This window comes from Antrostomus carolinensis, unplaced genomic scaffold (genome assembly GCF_000700745.2).
Source record: "Antrostomus carolinensis isolate BGI_N321 unplaced genomic scaffold, ASM70074v2 scaffold4907, whole genome shotgun sequence".
Taxonomy (NCBI): Eukaryota; Metazoa; Chordata; class Aves; order Caprimulgiformes; family Caprimulgidae; genus Antrostomus; species Antrostomus carolinensis.
The window spans coordinates 2642-23724 of NW_010326473.1; the positions used below are offsets into that span (position 1 = coordinate 2642).

At 40.2% G+C, this 21083-nt stretch overlaps 1 protein-coding gene and 1 non-coding gene across 2 annotated transcripts; one reads left to right on the forward strand and one right to left on the reverse strand.

Annotated features, from left to right (window-relative positions):
- Window positions 1-773: 773 nt before the first annotated feature.
- On the reverse strand, window positions 774-19693 carry LOC104527763 (probable arginine--tRNA ligase, mitochondrial; the record flags this gene model as incomplete). Its single annotated transcript, XM_010171570.2, has 8 exons — window positions 19599-19693; window positions 16180-16256; window positions 12024-12179; window positions 10010-10116; window positions 9293-9388; window positions 7112-7172; window positions 2190-2266; window positions 774-898 (listed from the first exon to the last, which is right to left on the reverse strand). Coding segments are annotated over exons 1-8 (709 nt in total), but the record flags the coding sequence as incomplete, so codon positions are not given.
- TRNAE-CUC (transfer RNA glutamic acid (anticodon CUC)) lies at window positions 5917-5988 on the forward strand. The gene has a single exon. It is a non-coding gene; the product is annotated as a tRNA-Glu (tRNA).
- Window positions 19694-21083: the final 1390 nt, after the last annotated feature.

The following is a 21083-nucleotide window of genomic DNA, read 5'->3' on the forward strand; positions in this document are numbered from 1 at the left end:
TCTGCAGTAAAGCTGGTTTGAATTGAGGGTTACCCTTCTATGATTCTGCCTTCCCTCCTTCTCCTTGTCCACTCTACAGGCAAAATTATCTGGATTAAAAAAGCTGAGGAGGCAGAGCAGGGAAGATACACACTCCTTAACTTGATCAGTTCATTTGATTTAATTCAGCACCTAACTCCAGAAAGCACAAGAGGGGGCAGCATCGCACAGGGAACTGCTTGAATCTTTACTGCGTCAAGAGGGAAAAGCTCTAGAGCCACAGCCAGAGGTGTAGGAGAACATCCCCTGCAGCAGATTCTGCTGCAGAGCAGTGGCCTCCTGGGGGCTCCCAAAACGGTCATGAGGGTGGGAGGATGACAATAGCAGACAAGCTACAGTCAATCTTGCCAGGGAAAACTGGCTACAAGCTACAAATCCTTTGGATGAAATCAGACTGTTCCCTGAACTCCACCTCCAACCCCACTATTGACTAGCTTGTCCTTCCAGAAAAAAGCAACTGCTGTCCCCCAGAGGCAGGTATTTCCTTCCCAGTGCAAAAGTATGATGAAATTTCAGTGAATGTTAAAATTTGCAAATCTGTAATTTAGGGAAGTTCACAGAGTTGCAAAGGATTATTTTAACAGTGTTTATACTATGGGAAGTACAAAAAGAGCACAGATGAGGGCATATCACTGGTTAGTCTGGTGCAGGGAACAGTGAAGGGTAGAAAAGACAACATGGTTTTGATCAACACAGAACATCAAAAGAAATTAGTAAGACCTGAAATAGCTAACTTTTTGTGGAAGCCATGTTTTGTAACATCCTCGAGCGAACTTCATTTAAAACATCTTCCAGGAAAATCACTTCTCCTCTCCGAGTCTTCATCCCTTGAACTAGACCAAAAGACACATGCTGGCACCTGTGTTGAAAAGCAGCAGGACCTAAAATTACAGTTTAATCAAGAGAAATGTTTGCAGTGTTTGTTCAGAGCTGGAGTCTTACCAGGAAACAGCAATAACAGCTGAATAAATAGCGCTCCAACGTGGGAAGCTTGGTGATATAATCCGTAACTCTCATTTCAGCAACCACAGCTCCATACTTATTATATAATGGGAAAATTATGATCAGAATTATGATAACCTGGTCATTTGCATGCTCTTGGGAACCTCTCTTGCTACTAGCTTTAGTACAGAGAACTCAATGCAATAAATTGCAATAAATTGAGGAGAGGCAGGATGTAGACAGATCAAATTACTGTGGCAACACAGAGCTGTTAATAACATTAGAAAGGGAGTCATAATAATTCTATTGTGGCCACATTAAACTAAAAGTGTGATTAATCATTACTAAGAATAAAACATTCATTGCTTCTGCTCACAATAATCCCAAGCATTATTCTGGATCCATAACTTGAGGTAATTTTAGTGCAACTTTAAGTACTGTGAAAGGAGGCAGGCTAATATTCCTGAAGGCTAAAATCCTATATTTAACCACAAAAGACACATTCTGTCAGAGAGGAATAGGATTTAGTCTGCAGATCCAATATTGACCTTCGCTCAGACTGCTAACAAGCTTGGTAATTACAATGAATAACAGTGGGGATACATCTCCCTGCAATAGATATTTCAAGCCTGAAGCATGATTCAGACTCAGATCTCTGTTAAAATATCATACTTCAAGAAGTAATTGTTTAATACAATATCCCAGAAGCTATGCCATAAAGTCTCTGAAAGACTGTTTCCCTTTTTCCCATTTTTACATCAAGCAGTTATGAAAGACCCGTTAAATGAGAGGCAGGGCTGGCTTTCACGTCCTGAACACATGGCAGTGTCCCCCTTCACAAATAAAGCAGACCAGCAGGAGTGGAAATATAGAGTGAAAAGGTTGTTGCTGAGGACCTGAGGCCCATATTGCACACAATTCTGATGGTTTTTTCTTATTTTTTCTTCCTTATTGGACTAGCACTAGTTGGGTCCTACAGGCCAAACGGCTGCCTGCACTCTGGAGTTCATCAGTCACATGCTAGCAGCACATTTTGTAGCTTAGTTTCATCCAAAACGCCTACATGATGTGCTACAGCATGGTGGTGGGTGGGCACAGTCAGGAAGTTACCTCCAAAAGAGCACTTCACTGAAATTCCAGTGTACATATTACTCACTCTTTAAAAAACAGAAAAAAAAGGTATATAATTAAGATTCATAAATACATACCTTTCTGCCCAGTCATAACCCATGAGCTTCAGTATTTGGAACAAATGTTGAAAGTGATTACTTTGACTTTTATCTGTCTAAGGAATAGAATTGGTGCATATTAGAAAACACTGCAAGTCTGATAAGGATTAGCTTTTAACACACAAACACACAACACCACAGATCCTGTGGCAGTAAGTCACTGCAAGCAGAATTAAGACCTATGAAGACAAGTCAGACTTGAAAAACGTAACAGCTGCAGTCTATGGCAACGGGATTTTGCATCTTGTCAAGAAAAGTAACCTACCTTTTAAAAAATGATTATTCCTAGGTCATGAAGGCAAAGCCATGAACTGAAACGAAACCTAGATGTTCTTTAGTTTCATGTGATCTGTGAGTTGCTCATCAAACAAAATGCCTCTGTTTTCATTCCAGAACCTTGCTGCTCTTGTTATATTCCTGTGTTTTACACCACCAAACTTTAAGGTTACTTTGGCAAAGAAACAGAACACCTCTTAAAGCTCTCTGTCTCCAGGACCCACTAGTTTCTTTTGTCTCCAGCATGATTTGTGGAGTTTTACACCGTAAGTAAGTCAGGTGCTTTTTTTTTAAAAAAAAAAAGCATGAATGATCACATTTTCATATTAATGATGCACCTTGTGCTCCCTTCCACTTCCAGTTACTCTCTGCTTTAACTCAAGGCAGTTTCTGATGGAAGTTTCTTTACGTCTAACAATGATCTTTGTGTTTCTAGCTACAGCTGTTGCTACAAAGTTCTCTTTCCTACCTAGTTGCTTTGACTATATCACTCAAAGACTTCTTCACCCCTCCTTAAAAATCACTGCAGTGATAACCAAATAACCACTGTTTCCTTATTTGTTTCCTATTCCAAGACAGGGAGTGAGCAGTGAGTGAAGTGCTTATCTGGGTTTTTTCTCAACGCTGCCATTGTACTAAGCCTCAAACACCTGCCTCCTCTTTCACAGATCCTCATAACCTGCTCTGCTCCTACGCATCACCTCTCTCTGTGCTGATTCACAAAGCAAGGCTGATAAATGGACAACGGTGATCAGCATTTCAAACAAGGCCTTCCAAGCTCTTTTCCATGCACCTCACATGTAAGAGAAGCTCTCTGTACCTGTAACAAAGCCACATCTCTCTCATTAAAGGATATCACAAAAAATTTTCTAAAGTTTAGATTAAGGCCAGCTCACTGTACTGGTCATTGCTGCCTCACTGTTTCCTCTGCTTCTTTCTAGGTCTGAATTCATCTCTATTCCATTTTACAAGAGATTGTACATTGTACATGGCAGAAACTGGTTTTGGTTTGTGTGCACAACATCATGTCCCTCACCACTTGGACCACGATCACAGCATTTGAAAGCCTCTTTGGAGGACTGCAGTCTTTTGTGAGTAGAAATTGTGACAAATCATTACAACACCCACCAACAAAAGACTTCAGTCCGTCTGAACTTAATTGCTTCTTCACGACTGTTCACAGAGCAGAATTTTCATAGAAACAGAGAATCATAGAATGGTTTGGGTTGGAAGGGACCTTAAAGACCATCTAGTTCCAATCCCCCTGCCATCAGCAGGGACACCTTCCACTAGATCAGGTTGCTCAAAGCCTCATCCAACCTGGGATTTTCAGGTAAGACTAAGCTAAAAGCCAACTTAAATTTGTAATTATTTGTCTTGACCAATGTATATAGAAATAGCATACAAAAGAATATTTTGAAATCATTAACAGAAAATAATATAATAATCTAATAGCTTTTTAAAATAATTCTTTAAACTCCCATGGTTATAAGAACATGAAAAGAGAGGCCAAGATAAAAATACCTATCAGGCAGTACAAACTGAATACCAGGTTCCAGCTGTCCACCTGGAAAGTAAGTATCAACTCCTGTGTTTTTGGGATGCTGTGTGATACTGCAAGAAGCATAACAATGAGTGTTTATTATGCTTGAACAATCCACATAATTAAAACTGCATGAAAATCAATTTGTTAAGGATGGAATTAAATACAAGGAGTACCACACAACTTAATCTCTGCCTAAAAGTAATACTCAAAACATGGATGTGTAATTATGTTAAAAAAGATGGACCTGCAGACACTACCATTTCATAAAACCACTTTTTTTTTTTACAGCATGGCAAAAATAACACAAATGCTCAAAAAGAAAATTTGTATTACAAAGAATGGCAATTTTTTTCCTGACAGGCCCCCAAATTACACATGTCTAAATGCAGTCTAAGTGGTTTGCTTTAAGGGAATACAGTCTAAAAGTGTGGATTATATTTAATTCTTCTTATATAAAAGTGTTTTCATCTTCTCTTTTCAATGCAACATTCAATGGAATCTTAGCATCCCTTTAGTAATACATGTCACAGATTTTAAAATGTTTTCAATATTTTGCTCATATCACTGCATTTTTATGACATAAGTAGGATTTTTTACATACAAATACAAATTGGTGAGTGCACTGATTTACAGCATTACAACTAACAAACCAATTTAATGTTCTTTTAAACATGTTGATCTGATGAAAATAAGATTATCTTATGAAATAAGAGCCTCTAAATAATTTTCTTGTAACAAGATCAGGATTCTGAAATACATTTGTATTTAATAATTAAAGACTAAAATCATCTGTGTTCTCGCTTAAACACATGAAGTCTTCCTGCCCCTGGTAACACTGAGGAAAGACCTAACCCACTACAAAGCACTGCCACAAAACAGCAGCAGACCCCAGCAAGGCTAGCAGTCCCTTCCTCAGGCTATCTGTCCCACAAACTCTCTTAACAATTTCTGTTATCGTCCTCTCATTTTATGACCCACTTTCTCAGCCCTCAGAAAATCAGAAACTATAGAAAAATTAACCACGTCATCCAAAAACTATGCAACCTTAGCCAGGTTCAGAGAACAGGACTAGACAGGCTAATCTGTCATCTCCAACTTGAATGTGACATTGGTTATAACAGTCACATCGATCACACCACACTCCAGTTTTGCTGCGCATCAGTTTGGACCAGGAGTGGATCAAAGAGGCCCAGGCACGGAAGTGACAGTTATGGGAGTTCAGCTACGAGCAGCCAGTCAACTCAAAAGACTATTGCTTCTGCTCGCTCCATTAGCTCAACACTCAGCCCCCATGCTAATTTGTGCAAAATACCCACCCAACTACCTTCTTTTGTTCCTTGGTCCCTAGTACCTCATGGTATAAAAACCACAAATAATTTCCTACCTACACGAACTAGAGAGGGAGCTTCCTTACCTCCTCATACCTTGAACTTTCACGCACTGCTCTTTGATGCCAGTCAATCTACTAAGTTCCAGTCAGTAAAGGTAACCTCTCCCCCCAAAAATACACAACAAAAAGACCCTGTTCTATGGCCACCTGTGGGAATGACAAGTTAGTGGAAACTTCCTGAAGACTGAAAATAAAAGGAGGAATGTGACATAACTAAAAGTCACACTTTAAACTACCTGGGTAATTAATTTTTTGCTTACTGATCCTTCCCCATCCCCAGAATCATGGTATTTGTAATATTATATTGGTTTTTGAAAGAGTTCCACCAGAGAAGATTTATGGGCATTACCAAACACATCACAAAGAATATGCCAGAAACCCGCAGATTTTTTCCACAGGTCATTAATTGACTACACATAATAAAACATGCTTTTCAATTTTTTTTTTTCCTAAATCTGGGAAAAATAAAATGTGAAAGGATTAGGTGATATGTTTCCCTGGTGGTCTAGTGGTTAGGATTCGGCGCTCTCACCGCCGCGGCCCGGGTTCGATTCCCGGTCAGGGAAAGTGCATTTTCCTCAGCACAAGAAAGACATAGACCTGTTGGAGCAGGTCCAGAAGAAGGACACAAAAATTATCAGAAGGATGGAACACCTCACCTGTGAGGAATGGCTGACAGAGTTGGGGCTGTTTAGCCTGGAGAAGAGAAGGCTCTGAGAGCCCTTATTGCAGCCTTTCAATACTAAAGGGCAGCCTATAAGAAAGATGGGGACAAACTTAATTTTTAGCAGGGACTTTAGCAATAAGACAAGGGTTTTAAACTAAAAGAGGGTAGATTGAGACTATATGTAAGGAACAAATTTTTTACAGTGAGGGTGGTGAAACACTAACACAGGTTGCCCAGAGAGGTGGTAGAAGCCCCATCCCTGGAAACATTCAAGGTCAGGTTGGACGGGGCTCTGAGCAACCTGGTCTAGTTGAAGATGTCCCTGCTCACTGCAGAGGGGTTGGACTAGATGACCTTTAAAGGTCCCTTCCGACCCAAACTATTCTGTGATTCTACAATTCTATGATATGTCCTTGGTAATACTAAAGCACAAGAAGTTTCACACAAGTGAGGAGATGATCCTGCTATTCATTACTGATACTGCTGGAATTGTTAAAGAGCAAATTAATCAAACCAAGAAAGATAAAAAGATTCCCTGTACTTTATGTGCAGTTTCTACATAATGAAACTGAGGCACCGTTCAAAGCCATAAAAACTTACATTTCAGATAAAATATCAGAACTTTAGAGTAGACTTAAGATTCATTTTAGAACATTAATTTCTAAATTAACATTTTACAACCCCTTATAACACTGACAGCTTATTCTGACTTGTTTAAATATTAATTACAACATTTATAAAGAAAATACAATGTCAATCGAGTAAAAGTTCATTTACAATGAATCACAATGAATTTTTAAAACAGATAGTAACTCCAGAGGTGATTTTTCAACTCTTCTGAGGGTCATGAACCGAAACAAAACCAAGAAACTCTGCCACGTTGAGGCACAGTTGATGAGCAGTAAGGACATCTATTACTGCCAAGAATACCACGTGCCAAAATCATATTGGGAAAAAGAGGCCCCCTGGATTACTGGTGAGAGTCAGGCTCAACAGTGTTTGGTGAATCTAGAATTACTTACCACATAAATCATAGTATCCCAGCTATGCTTATTCATTCGGTCTATAGCAGCAGCAAGATCTCTGAAAAGGATAACGAGAAACTATTTGGACTTTCACTCAAACATACCTCATTTACTTGCCTCTTGGGAAAATAATCTACTCTTATGGAGGGAAGAAGACTGTCAGATTAGAGGAATCCAAGCATGCCTCACACAAAAAAGACAACGTGTACTTTGTTCATGACATATTTGAAATGTCTTTTTTAAACCACCAGCTATGAAAATTACTGAGGAATCAGTTCTTATGCACAGATGAACTGTCTGCCTACTGGGACAATCAATCAGCTGAGACTTAAGAGAAACAACTCTCTCCTGGAAAACTAACCCAGTGCCCAGTGTTAGATTATATGATAAAAATCCTCACACACACAAAGTAGTATAGAGAAACAACTTATAGAATCATAGAACTGTTTGGTTGGAAAAGACCTTTGAGATCATCGAGTCCAACCGTACCTGTCCACTACTAAACCATATCTCTGAGCACCCCATTTACCCATCTTTTAAACACCTCCAGGGATGGTGACTCTACCACCTCCCTAGGCAGCCCATTCCAGTGCCTGAGAACCCTCTCAGTGAAGAAATCTTTCCTGACATCCCGTCTGTACCTCCCTTGGTGCAACTTAAGGCCATTACCTCTTGTTCTGTCACTAATTACCTGGGAGAAAAGACACACACCTGCCTCACTACAACCTCTTTCAGGTAGCTGTAGACAGTGATAAGGTCGCCCCTCAGCCCCCACTTCTCCAGGATAAACAACCCCAGTTCCCTCAGCTGCTCCTCACAAGACCTGTACTCCAAACCCTTCACCAGCTTCGTTGCCCTTCTCTGGACACGCTCCAGCACCTCCATGTCCTTCTTGTAGTGAGGGGCCCAAAACTGAACACAGTACTCAAGGTGCAGCCTCACCAGTGCCAAGTACAGGGGCACAATCACTTCCCTACTCCTGCTGGCCACACTGTTTCTGATACAGGCCAGGATGCTGTTGGCCACCTTGGCCACCTGTGCACACTGCTGCTTCATGTTCAGCTGGCTGTGACCAACACCCCCAGTTCTTTTTCCACCGGGCAGCTTTCCAGCCACTCCTCCCCAAGCCTGTAGCATTGCATGGGGTTGTTGTGACCCGAGTGCAGGACCCAGCACTTGGCCTTGTTGAAGCTCAGCTACTGGAGAGATCCACATTGTGTATACATAGGCTATACATATAATACATATGTACGTTACTTACGTAGATAATATGTATCACATACATACGTGTGTGTGTGTATATATACACACAGACATACATGTATACTGCTTCACACTACCAGACCTTCACCCAAATCGGCCAGAGGGGAAGAAAATGAAGCCATTCGTGTTGTCTGAGTGCTGAGTGTTTTTGCTGTGCTGCCCTGTTTGGTTGGCTGTGTGCATACAGGTGTGTGCATCTGTGTGCCTGCTGGGAACGGGCGCTCAGCCTTACTACTGGTTGGACCTGTGGGCATGGAGCTGTGGCTGCCTTGTCTCTATCTGGCTACAGGACTCAGCAGCTCCGTTATGTGCAAGATTGACTGCAGCACCTCTCTAATACCCTTGTCCTGAAAAGCTGTACACAGTTTACCCTGAGGGCTAGACATCTGATTTATTTACATTACTGGTACAAAGAAACTGTTAAGGGTTCCATATTAAAATACCCAAGAGGAATTTTAGGATACTGATGAGAAGGCAGGAAAACAACGATGAAATTGATGGTACAGTGCTGGTGGTCCAGTGAGTCAACGAAGACGTGGCTGAACGAACCATTTTTTTATGCATCACACTGCCAATAAGCAAAAGTCCTTCTAAAACCTTCATTATTTGGCAAGTATTTATTAGATTAAGAGATCTCAGCTTTGTTTTCAAAGTCAGTAGCTGGAGAATGTATTGAGATTTATGGAAAGAGGCTGCTTAAAAGAAGAAAAAGTATTTTAAAACAGTTGTTTTTCCTGAGCCATTTTAATCCCATTATAGTTATATTGCTAGTTACAGTTACAATTACTCATTCATCAAAGTGTTCCATCCCAGAAATAAAATGCTTCAAAATATGTACTATCAGTTACAAATGCAATCATGTATAAAAGTTTACTGTCAAAATAAATGGCAAGAAACACCGACAGGCTTACTTGCCTTGTTATATAAAGCGACGTCCCATCACTACGCATGACAGTGGAAAACGATGAGAGGTCTTTCTTTTCTGAAAGATCCACAATTCCTGTCCCTTTTCTGTAAGGTGAGAGAAAACACTAAAGTAATTGCAAGCCAGTAACTGCAAAATGCAGTGAAGTCCAGCAACACAGAGATCAGAATCAAAATGAAAGCCTCTCGCCATAGAACAGCCCTCACTCTAGACTGTCTCATTCTTTTTTTTTTTTGAGTGCCTGTATCCTTTAAGTCTTTTTGAAGATGATTCCTCTAAGTTTGTTGTCAACACTGCTGATGCCAGGGAGCTGCCTGCTCACACTCTGGTGCATTCCATGACTACAGTTTCTGTCCTGGTTCAGCCAGGCAGCACATCAAGGCAAGGATCACATCTAACTCTGCTCATTAAATGGCACATGCAGCTACCAAACTAATTAACAGCCTAAAAGGCTGTTAGAAGTTGAACACTGTCGTTGTACCTAATTTGTCACAGCCAGGCTTTTGTGCTAGCCACAAAGAAAGGCAAACTTAATTTTTAGCTGTGGTTGCACAAATGCTGTTGGCCTTCTACTAGAACATCTACCAAAACCATCTAAAGTAAACACTTCCCTTTAGATGATGTACACACCTCACTTATCATATTTCATTTGCAATGCAACAGTTGTAAAGTAAACTACACCAATAGACTGAATAATGAGTTCATACATTGTTTTCTGAAGGAGTCCTTTATCCTCCAACATCTTTAGAACTTCCTGGGACTTCTCTTGGTAAAACGATTCTCCGGAATATTCATCAAAGTGCACTCCTAGACGCTGAAAAGTTCCAAGAATATCAAAGAAGGGAAACATTGTTAGATTGAGGCTAATCATCTCTTCAAATTAAGTCAGATGACAGGTCTGTGTCACAGGTCAGATAGAGTGCAAAGATTAATTCTATTCCAGGAAATGTCACTTCATTGTTAAAAGGAACAGATGTTTGGATTTTGATTTAATCGAGTTCTGCACTGGAATTACTCTCCCCAAGTTTAATACAGTGTTGAATATATGTTAATGAGAAATGAGGAGTAAACTGGAGAGAGCAATTAGTAGAAAAAAATCTGAGGCACGTCTCTAACTTGTTGTGCTGGAGGCGAAACCAAGGGACTGCAGAGAAGTTATCTGGACTTCAAAGCAATCGAATTTGAAAAGGATGCTTAAAGAAACACAAAAAAGTGGGAGGTGCTCAGAAACACTGCTGAGCACACAGAAATCTAGGAAGGGTTACTAGGAAGGCTGAGGGTACATCTAGGAGACAAAGGATGACCTTAATTGCCAAAATCAGGTAAAATGTAATGGTACAAAAGACAAGGTTTTTAACTGAGGGCAACAAAGCTGTCAGTTCATCAGCTCAATACTTACTGGTTTGAAAAGGAATTGGGAGAGGCAAATCTAGCTGTACCAGTCATCGTGTGATCAATGATGAGTGACCACGATGATGCAGCTGCATACACAGCCTAATACCCACTTACCCTAACAGCTCAGCTTTCCACTAGAATTATCACATTGTGTCCACTCGGAGATCTTAACTTACTTAGCATGAACCCAGTGATATGTTTCAGGGAAGAAATTAAAGCACAGCTAGGTTATCTGGATTGTTGAGGAAGCAGCAGGCCACTTCTCTTTTAACTTTGCAATCAAGGATGAAGGAAGACATGACCAATTTCCACAAATACATCAAGAGGAAGGAGATGGAAAAGTGCAATTTTAAGTAAAGAACAATATTAGAAGAAAGAAGTGGTATAAAATGAGTCACAAATTCTTTGGAACTGCGAGTTAGAAAAAAATGTCTAAGCCCATCAAAACTGTGCACTCATTCCAGAATTTCACTGCAAGAATGCGGGAAAGGAAAAACTAGCTGGTTTTCAGATGGACTCTTGAGTAAGATTACAGAGTATTAATACCAGGAGACTGGATTCAGTAACAGAAGGTCTGTCTCGCTCCTGTTTCCCAGATTCATAAGATTAATTTTGTGGTCAGTGGCACAAACATCTCCCACTGAACAGTGGACACTGGCTCCATTCTTGAGATTACAGTATGCAACAGATGGCCGTATATTAGCTCAACTCAACCTGCAAGTAACTTCTGCACTGATTACTATTGTAAACTCCTGCTGCTATAACTACTTACACTTAATTTAATATGCAACATACACAGCTCTGCGTTATAACATTAGATCAGAAGTGTGAAAACAGAGTTATCTCCCAATAAAATTTATTACGTGGAAACTGTTAAATTTAGTGGGTTGTTGCTGACTTCAAAGATAAAGCAAAATGTAACAGTATTTATCTAACACTGATTTGCTTTGTTGCCTGGCACCATACTCCTCGCTTCAGGGCTTCTGAGGAGGGAGAATTAGTCAAAGGGTCAATTACATGGACTCCATTAAACAAAATGTATCTACGCTGTCAGCAACTAAAGTGACCATCTGCTTGGATGTTAAATTGACTACTGTGCTTTTTCCAAACAGAATGGGGCATAACCTGGCATATTTAGAAACATCTTTCCTAAATACTGGAAAGGGAATGAATTGACAACATTACAGCAAATTCTGTTACTCTGTTCACTGCTCGGCAGTCTCTTGGATGAAAAGATGCTGTGCAATGTCAATTAGATTGATGGAGCAACAGGTAAAAAGAGACCATTTTACCAACAACACAGAAAAAGCAGTGGATGATTTGTACCTTATAAATTCGGATGTATTCCTCAATACTGAAGTCTCTAAATTGTTTCCAAAGTGACAATGTCTGCTCATCATGTTCCTCCAGTTTTTTAAAGAAATCCTTAGCCAGCTTTTTTGTGTTCTCATCTTCTGCTGCTTTGTTAATCTGCACGTACACCTGAAATATAATGGCACTCAAAATGTTGTATAATCCTCTTCTGCAATAAAAATAAGCAGAACAAAGTTCTACAAGAACAATATAAATACATTTAAAGATGATATTTGCAACGTCAAAATTTTAAAGCCATGTTAAAGGAACACATTTCCTATTTAAAGGATGAATGAGTAGTCCAAACTCCAATGGGAAAATGTGCAACTTATCTTGAAACAAGACTAAGGTCATAATTTCTCACTGCTGTCCCTATCGTCCTCTTCATAACCTTGAAACAACTGCAGCATCAGAATACGGAAGAACTAATTTATGCATGAAAGGGAAACCATCATAGACTTTCAAACCAGAGACTTTTCTTCAGAGGACCACAAAGCTGGTAAGACTCAATGTTTTGCAAACTCAAAAACACCCAAACCAGTTCTGATCCAGAAGTCGCTTACTGACAGCACTATGCACCCACACTAATAGATGCTGCCTCTCTGTGGCTGGAGCCCGGCGTATGAGGGTCCATATCTGACTAGACACACACATATGCACCGTCAGTTTGCTAAAAGCACAACACACTCTTGTATTAGCCAACTTTATGTACCTACAATGGATTTGGCTCTCCAGCTTGGAGAAAAGAAGGCTGAGGGGTGACCTCATCGCAGTCTATGCCTTCCTCAAGGGGGGCAGCGGAGGGGGAGGTGCTGATCTCCTCTGAGGATCAGTGACACAATGCAAGAAAATGGAATGAAGCTGCATTGACAGGATGCAAGGAAATGGAATTAAGCTGCATCAGGGGAAGTTCAGATTGGACATGAGGAAAAGGTTCTTTACTGAGAGGGTGGTCGGTCACTGGAACAGGTTCCCCAGGAAAGTGGTCATGGCACCAAGACTGTCAGAGTTCAAGGAGCATCTGGATGATGCTCTTAGTTATATGGTTTATTTTTAGGTAGTCCTGCAAGGAGCAGGGAGCTGGACTCAATGATCCTTATGGCTCCCTTCCAACTTGAGATATTCATCAAATCACAGAATGTCAGGGATTGGAAGGGACCTCAAAAGATCATCCAGTCCAATCCCCCTGCCGGAGCAGGAACCTAAATGAGATCACACAGGAAGGTGTCCAGGCAGGTTCTGAATGTCTCCAGAGAAGGAGACTCCACAACCTCCATGGGCAGCCTGGTCCAGTGCTCTGTCACCCTCACTGTAAAGAAGTTTCTTCTCAAATTTAAGTGGAACCTCCTGTGTTCCAGCTGACACCCATTGCCCCTTGTCCTATTATTAGGCATCACTGAGAAGAGCCTGGCTCTGTCCTCCTGACATTTGCCCTTTATATATTTATAAACATTAATGAGGTCTCCCCTCAGTCTCCTCTTCTCCAAGCTAAAGAGACCCAGCTCTTCTATGATTCTATTCTATGGTAACATATTCCTTTATATCTAAAGCCAAATATTTGCCCAGACAATGACTCCTTGCTTTCCACATGCAGCATTTTGAAAGCTCATGCAAAAGTTTCTAAAATGTTAAGGTACTACATAAAAATAACTAAACGAACTAGTGGTTACACTATGTATATAGACCCAAATAGTTCAATGTGGTTTTTGTAAGAGAGTTTTGATCTCCAAATCATTGCAATCTTGATAAAAAAAGAATATTTATAAAAACTTCACTCCTGCAATGTTCAGACAAGGAGTTTGCCAACAATACTTTGCTCAAATGAGTTCTGCCTAATAAAAAAAAAAAGCTTCCACAGCAAAACTCTTGAACTTTTCCCCTTCCTTTTATGTCCCAAGATTTTTAGAGATTTTAACAGGCAGTACTGCTGACAAGCCTCAAAGATTAATGTTTGCTCAGTTCTGCCACAAAAAAGAAATTTAGAGGGAAAATTCAACCCTTTCCAAGAATAATGTTCCCCCTCCCCCATCAGTAGTTTCACACATTCTAATGCCTCCCCCCCCAGTTTTTGATGTTATAAAGCAAAAATAATGCAAAAGGCATATTTGCATCTGATTCTTGACCAAAATTTAAGGTGCAAAGATGTTTGGAAAGGTACATTTGTCTGTACATTTATTTATATAGAGATTGTGCAATGCGAATTATCTTTTTAAATGAACTATAGGAAAGATTAGCTTCACACAACAGCAGAAAAAAACATCACTTTGAAACACGTCTCAGTTTTTTATATAAACCAGGAATACAGCTGAACTTTGTTCAGTTAAACATTGGGAATATTTGAGATACTAATTTGGTCTCAAACAACTACCGTTTTAGAATCTTTTGCAGCTTGAAAATTACTGGTCTCTACACTTTAAAGTAATTCTTTTAAGGTCATGAAGCCTACATGATACTGCAATAAATGGTATTTTAAAGCTTTAGCGCAAAATTCAAGTATTTGAAATTTAAATCCCAAGAACAGACTGAAATTATAAATAAAAATTAAATAATATGCAGCAACGTTCAATCACAAGAATGTAACTACTTTTTGTTTAAATCATTCCTACAGCTGTAGTTGTTAAACTTCCTTTAAATCAGTCCTACAGCTCTAAAACACCTCCACATTGAGAATCTATCAATTTTATTGAGCAGGTCTCAGGGATGAGGGAAGAGGCGAACAAAATTTATCTGTATCAAAGAAGCTGGCAAACTCAGAGGCAGCTACTCTGCCACACAAACAATCTGCCTAACATGTATTCAGCTGTAGGGTATCCAAGTATTCAAACACAGGTTGTTCCTTTGCCAGGAAGCAGATTTATGCAAAACAGTCATCCTGTGACATATTGTCCAAACACTGGCCTGAGCAATAGTTCCCATATCCAGCTCAGAGGGTGAAGCACAGCTCAGCTTTGTAGTAAGAACACCTGACAGGGCCACACGAGAACCCTCACAAAGCCCCATTAACACTTTAGATCCTTCTTTTAAAGGATCAGGGCTTGAACGTTACCCATTCAGAAAACACTGTCCACCTGTCCTTAAGGTTGTTGGGTTTGTGCAGGTAAGTACCTAAGTCACATTCCCTCACGTATTGTACACGTGTAACACCCAGCACAGTTGTCAACCAAAGACCACTTACAAGTATCAAAAGACCGACAAGGACTTTTTTTGCTTATTGCACTGTATGAAACAAGAAGTGACACAGGACGAAATCAGTACTAACTCAGGTGATAGCAGGCATATTTGAAGGAGTAAATCAACAATCAAAACCATATTAGTCCTGGAAAAACAACACTTGTTAAACTACTTCAATCTTTATTGCTAACATGGACAGTCTACCAAGTTAGTTTTGTCCCTGACACACAGTAAATGCAATCTATAGCACCTGCACCATGATGGTGGGCAACCTTCTGCAACAAAATAGCCTTCCCTACTGCTGAAAGGCATTTCCTGAATGCCTGCCAGCAGAAACTGCACCTTCCAATGTTCCTGGCTCTTTCACACTCATGGAAGAAAGAAGAGCATTCTGCAGAGCCAGAACAGTATTCTGGAACTTCTTAGCTATATATGCTAAGGCTCCATATTAGATACAAAACACTTTAAAGATCCTTTTCCCCAACCACAGTGAATTGTGTACTGAGCAATGGAAATTAAATTTTATTTATTTTAAAAATACTAGCAACAAGGAGATTTTTACACCATACATGTAACTCCTTTTCACGACTTTGGTATCCAACATACTACAGCATGAGATGCAAGACTCCCATTTCCACTGCAGTCAAGGCAGTGAGGTCAGTGGTCACCTATGCCCAGTTAAGCGAGTGGATATTGATCAGGCTGGCTGTGGTGGTAGCAGCAATCAATACAACTTAAATATCCATATGATTACCTCCCTTACAGGGCATATTTTTCAGCTTAACGAAAGCTGTCTCTGCTGCCATGGCCCAGGCTAGCAATGGTCCTTCAAGCAAGGTCGTTTAAATACAACATCAGTGTCATCATGACCCTGCAGACATTCCATTCTGTACAAAACTCATGGCTAAGGTAAATGGACTGTCCTCTGAAGTCCCTAGCTGGTCTTCTCTGAACTTACCTCAAAAAGGTGTTGTAAAGGACTGGATTTTAGCTTTTCTTTGTTGCCAAAGCGTTGGAAACCAACACCCAATAACCCTTGAATAACAATTAAATAGAGTTAGAAAATAGCCCAGAGTATATTGTTTTGTTGTTTTCATAAGCAAGTTTAATCTTAGTGCCGTGTGTAATAAAACAAATGTCTTACATTTTTAAACAATATAATGGTGTATGCCACAAAAACAAATCAAAAGCATAACCTATTATTACACTGCATGACAAAAAAACCCCAAAACTATAATAGCTAGAAATTAGTTAAAAAATACTATGTTGATTTTTCAGTTCCTCATAAATGGATTTTGTGTTTCTGGACTTGTAGAGAAAATTATCTTTTACACAGCAACCAGCTGTAAATGAGAAGCCATGCAGTGGAAACTGTCCAGCAGCAAACTCCTTGTTTTGCTTCCTCTCTTAACAGTATTATCATTTCAAGGACAATAGAAACTGAAACACAATGTGGTACTCTACATACCACTCATGCAGTATTTTCAAGGGAACTTTTTGCTGCATGCTGAGAATATGCAGCTTTTTTTCACGTATCCAATTTGGCTTCAGCACTTTCTGAAAGCCATCTGAAAGGGTAAGAAATCAAAATCCCAATCTTCTTATCTAAATCAAAAGAGCCCATTAACTCCTTCAGTAAGCTAGCAATATTAACCCTGCAGCCTCTTAGCTGCTTTTAAGGCCATCTCATTCCTCTCCGATGACAAGGATCACGACTGATGTGAAGACAGTGAGGATGTGAGGAATAGGTATGCAGGTATCCCTTTGAAAAGCCCCCTGGAACTAAACAAATAGCACTGTCTCAAGAACTTCTCTTTTGGAAACAGTGCAGTAGAAGCCATGGCAGACTTAGGTAAGAAAAATAAGCTAGGGTTTAGGAAATAAAATGAGTCTAGTCCTATTGAAAGGGGGCTTCTTTGAAGACAGATTGTTCTGTAGGCAATTTTTTTTTATTTTTTGATTTTTTAATGATCTCTTTTAGCTATCAGCATACCTACACATCCCACTTTTCAATGCTGGCTTCACACTCCAACCCCAGCAAGGCTGTCAGCTTTTATTCAACCCAAACACACCCTTACACACGTTTCTGTCTTCTCCAAACTATCCCCAGCCCTTGTTATACTCTCCAATTACTGGCAAGATGCAGCATGTGTTGGGACTGATTCTGAGTTAGATGTGCTGAATGGTTAGCTGGCAGGCTAAACACAGAAGTTAACTTTCTCTCCCAGAAGGCACTACATAGTATTTCTACCCCTACTCAGCTGCCAACTGTCACAATACCAAATTTCTCTTGGATACATTTTTCTGCATCAGATCTGGTTGAAGTTGGCCAACAGTTTCAGAATTTATTAGAAGTGGAGTGACAGGAAGACAGACGGACAGACAGTGTGACTGCATACGCTTTGTTACCTTAAGAAACCTGCCCCCAAACTGCCTAAAGGTTGAGGAGTTCTCTGCCATGTTTCAGCAAATTATGTTTTCAGTTGCTACATTTTAAAGCCTCTGACAATAGCAGTTGTAATAGAAATGCTGACAGATCCTTAATTATAAAACTGCTTCTGGGAAAGGACCATTATAATAATATTCCTATGCTTCAATTTTGTGAAACATGACTTTATTATTCATTACGAAACTCATCATATATTTGAGCTGAGCCAAGCCAAATAAAGAGGGGAAGACCCATTTTGAGAGACACAGTTGTAACTACTAGGTCAAGAGCATGGTTCTAACAGCTGTGCACTGGAAAAGCAAGTAACAGGCATTGTGATCTTTATACCTTCAGGAACCTTTGTATTAAAACACATAAAATTCTTGATATTCAGACTTAGGAGTACAATTTAATATCTTCAAAGACAGAGTGAACGAGATCAGTCGAGAAGCCCTTTAACCACATTGCATTTCATTGCTTAATTGTCATTGCCACATTCATTATACAGTGACAGTGATAAAATCATGTCTAAGGGGCAGAAATGAATGAAATATGCAATGATGAAATTTACTGAATTTTAAGTGAACTCATTCTGTATTCAATTGCTATGACACAAATCCTAACTGAAGTGATAAACTCTGCTAGGAACTACTGTTTGATCAGAAACAGGATCAGGAAAGATTAGCTGTGGAGGAGATGATTTAACAAAGAAAAAAATTTCTATTACTGCTCTCACAGTCATAAAAATGTTTTACTCAACTGTCTAAAACCCAGGAATTTACTCTAGATGGAGAATGGGTAGAACTGAATGCATTTTAGTTATGTTATCTACACTGCTGAATCTGAATACATAAACGGAGTAGAAGTAGGGTATTTATGCTATGTTTTAAACCCAGCTCTGTTCACAAAGTTGATTCATTCATATCCCCATAGCCAGTGGCACCGGTGGAACTGGAGGGGGCAGCATAAAGGCTGGAATGAGCAGAAGTGACTAGTGCTTAATGGACACTGCACCTTGTGCCTGCCATTCAAAAATAAATATATGGGCATCATTTTCAGAACCTACTGCAAAGGATGTGGGGGAGCTTTAGAGTTTTCACAGGTGTACTAGCTTTCAAAGATGAAGAAGTGGGCATGATTGTATTTTTTTTTAAACGCCTAATATGTCAAAATCAGCTTTTGGAGGGAAATTAGAAAAGGAGAGGAGAACAGGGATCAATGTAAAACACAACATTAACAATGGAAATCAACAAAGTTGTGAATCTTATAGATGAGTCAACTGCCATGTAAGAGGGATATTTACAGACCCAGCAATTGGACATGAATTATCTCTGGCTGGGGAATAAACATCAGCCCATGCTGGGCTCCACGTGAGAGGATATCTCAGTCCTCACGTATCTGACAGACATTTCAGAAGAGGTAGGAGTGTGTATGTGTGCGCATGCAAGACTGAGAAGTCTTTTAGAATCTATTCACTTGCACATTCTCCACCTACACACCTCTCTTTTGCTACATTTTAAAGGGAAAATTAATATTTTGGGGTAAGTGTTGGAATGTCTTTAAAGATACAAGCTCTACAGGCCTCCGTCTGCCAAAATGCAGTTGCTGTGGAAGTTAATTGCACTCCATGAATAAAGAACTAGTTTTCAGAGGGAACAAAAAAATACATAAAGAAAATGCCACTGAGAGGGGAGCTACTGAAGGACAGAGGCACTGTTGGGTAAATTTCCTCCTTTTATTTCTTGTACAGTAGCACGGGTCATACTGCTGATGAATCAGTCTGGATTGTTTTGTTCATATTTTAAGGAGATTAACTATACATGACATGCATGGAAACACAGCACTCCTCTTTATGAGTGCAGAGTGAATCCAATCAGCCTGCAAAAACTGAAGCTGGAAACCTAGACCATATTATACGTAGAAAAGGAGAAACAAATACCAAAACATACCAAATTGCATGCCCCAGTCACCAAGGTAATTTATTCTTGTTACTTCATGTCCCAGTGCAACTTTGAGATTTGCTATAAAATTCCCTGATAAAGAAACAAAATGGGTATTATTATTCAGTTGTAAGTAGCCTTTCATCCCAACAGAACAGTTTTCAGTTTGTGTACAATCTGCATTCCAAATGAAGAGGAAAAGAAATCAGATTAACTACTCCACAGAATTTGCTAAAATACTTCACAACTAAAAGCAACAGTATTCTGAGTAGGAAAAGAAAGGAAGGGCATTTGAAAGATGCCATGAAGTATCTCATACAACAGTGATAAAAACGCACACATGTGGATGTGCATGCACATACTGCAAAGTATATGAACATGAAAAGGACTTTTTAGTCGTCTTCTGTTCTCACAAATATGTAGCAGTATACATAATTCTTGTTTACAGTCAGGCAACCTCATACCTAGAGGTTAAGCAAGCACTCAAATTCACGAACTGCTGTAAATGGTGACATTAAATGGAGAACACAGCAAGTCCCGAATCTTATATACTGCTGGAGCAGTAGTGAGCGCTGCACTTAACACACTATATGCCTGATACGCTCCCAACTTACTGCCTCACATAAGCACATCTTGGTTCTAACTGTTACTACAATACCCCCTCACCTTTCTCCAGAGCTCAGCTATGACCATAGAATTACAAAGAAGAAATACTCGTATCCCTTCCTCTATTTTCCTGTGCTTCAAGGGTACCATTTAATTACAACACTGATGTAAAAGGACGCAGAAAGCTCTTCTTCTGCTATTATAACGCCATATTACAGCTTGCAATTACTTTCAGTTACATTCTTTGTAGTCAATTCATACTCTTACTATTGAACCAACACTGATCTACAGAAAGTTTGAAAGTGTTTTTTTCTATAGCTGCCAGAAGCTTCCCCCATGTCTGACACAGCCAATGTCAGCCAGCTCCAAGAGGGACCCATCACTGGCCAAGGCCGAGCCCATCGGTAACGCCTCTGTGAGAACATAATTGAGAAAAAAAAAAGGGGGGGAAGAGAAAAAAAGCAGCACATTTTGCAGCTGGAGAGAGGAGTGAGAAGATGTGAAACAACTCTGCAGTAGACACCAAGGTCAGGGAAGAAAGAGGAGGAGGAGGTGCTTCAGGCACCAGAGCAGAGATTCCCCTGCAGCCTGTGGTGAAGACCATGGTGGGGCAGGCTGTCCCCCTGCAGTCCATGGAGGTCCATGGTGGAGCAGATCTCCACCTGTAGCCCGTGGAGGACCTCACGCCGGAGCAGGTGGATGCCCGAAGGAGGCTGTGACCCCGTGGGAAGCCCGAGCTGGAGCAGGTTCCTGTCAGGACCTGTGGCCCCATGGAGAGAGGAGCCCAGGCTGGAGCAGGTTTGCTGGCAGGACTTGTGACCCTGTGAGGGACCCCTAGGCCCGTACTAAAGCAGTTCGTGAAGAACTGCCAGTCATGGGAAGGACTCA